This window comes from Sinocyclocheilus rhinocerous, unplaced genomic scaffold (genome assembly GCF_001515625.1).
Source record: "Sinocyclocheilus rhinocerous isolate Xijiao unplaced genomic scaffold, SAMN03320098_v1.1 scaffold752, whole genome shotgun sequence".
Taxonomy (NCBI): domain Eukaryota; kingdom Metazoa; phylum Chordata; class Actinopteri; order Cypriniformes; family Cyprinidae; genus Sinocyclocheilus; species Sinocyclocheilus rhinocerous.
Window position 1 is genome coordinate 208,654 of NW_015639777.1, and position 1,639 is coordinate 210,292.

At 38.2% G+C, this 1,639-nt stretch overlaps 1 protein-coding gene across 1 annotated transcript in view; it reads right to left on the reverse strand.

Annotated features, from left to right (window-relative positions):
* Positions 1 to 1,438, reverse strand: part of LOC107751901 (dynein heavy chain 5, axonemal-like) — a 122,326-nt gene extending 120,888 nt beyond the window's left edge. The window contains exon 1 of the mRNA XM_016567673.1: positions 1,405 to 1,438. Coding sequence (XP_016423159.1) covers positions 1,405 to 1,437 — 33 coding nt within the window. The 5' untranslated portion in view covers position 1,438. The remainder of the gene's footprint in view (positions 1 to 1,404) is intronic.
* Positions 1,439 to 1,639: the final 201 nt, after the last annotated feature.

The following is a 1,639-nucleotide window of genomic DNA, read 5'->3' on the forward strand; positions in this document are numbered from 1 at the left end:
CTAAAAACTTTTACTGCTATTTAGGAGAACTCTTAGTGGTAAGATAAAAGGTTTTGTCGGTTTTGTACGGGCCCAGGTTTTTATATACAGCTGCCTCTTATTTTTCAGAAAGGTGGTCCCTCACAACGGTATCGTCATATTTTGGAGTCCATGGCATCAACAGTGAAACACTATAGGCAGAGCCCCTGTAAGGCGAGCCTCCGAGGTTAGCAAACATTTTTTTACAAAAAAATAATAAATAAAAACACAGTGCAACACAGCAGTAGACTGGGAATGAGACACGAGGATTTTTTTCAAATAGATGCCAATGGAGGAGAGACTTCACTATGCTGAGACTGCTTTTGTGAGGAATGAGGAAAATGCTCAACACATAGATATAATAACCCCTTCACTCCTTTGACCTCTGCTGACAAGAGGTCTGTTCCTCTAAAATGCGCTGTTGCTTTGTCCAAAACTGTGAGATAAATGACTGCCAAAGAAGCATGTCTGACACTGGTAACAGACTCTGAAATCAAGTGAAGCCATCTGGATGACAGTAGGGGAAAAGGGTACAGATTTATAGTCCAGTGTAGAGTCAAATGCCACAGCAAACAGGGGCTAACAAGCCTGGACAAGCAGAAGCATAGCAATTGACCAGTGTAGCTAATGGGAGTGATCATTTAGTGTGGGAATGACAGATCAGTGTTTCCTCAACCATGACTGCCAAAACAACTGGAAATAAATGATAAAGCCTGAACGCCAGCCGTCACATAGCAACGCAGCACACAAGACAAATAAAAGGATAACCTTAGCGGAGGAAGATTTTCCAGATGAGCAGAGAGCATCAATCTGTAAATGAACATGACAGCTCATGCCAAAACAGAGTGGCTGTACTATGTTCAAGTGATTTTTTCGCAAATACAACATAATCAGAATCATTCAACATTTTTTGAGAGCTTGTGAATTCTGGATGTAAAGTCTCTGGAATTTTTTGATCATGAAGTACCACAATGGAAGATAAGTTAAAACAATTATTAAAACTACCTAAAAAAATCTAAATGAGTTCTGTGCTACTTGCAGGTAAACACTAGAGGATTCATTTTATGCATGCACTTCATTTTTCCATTGAATTTTATTGCTGCTTTTTAAACAGTCCCCCCAAAAAGAATATATTTCACTCAATACTATTAATAAATAAATAAACAAACAAACATGACAACCCTACTAAATAGGCAATTTTCTCTTTTGAGAAGCTTTTATGCCTTCAATGTAATTTGCTTCTTTTTGGGTTTTTTGTCATTAATTATGTGTTCATAAATTGGAAAGAGAAAATTGTTAAACGTTAATACATTCTAAGTAACACTAACAATGGATGCTACTCTGTCGACAGACACTGTAAACCTGAGAAGCAAAGGTTCATCTTACCTTGTTTTGAAAGTCGGGTGTGCTGGGCAGCATTTTTACCAAGTAAAAATGCCAAGTGCTCAAATAATTTCCAGTTGAATGAAATACTGCATAAGATCATAGAGCTGTGTGGTATGCTAAACACCTGAAATTTTGCTCTGAAATTGTTTTTCCCTTCATTGGCTCTCTATCCAGTTCTTTGGTGTTGTCTAACCACCTGTGCTCTGGCTGGTTAGCAGAAGAGGTCTTGGACCTT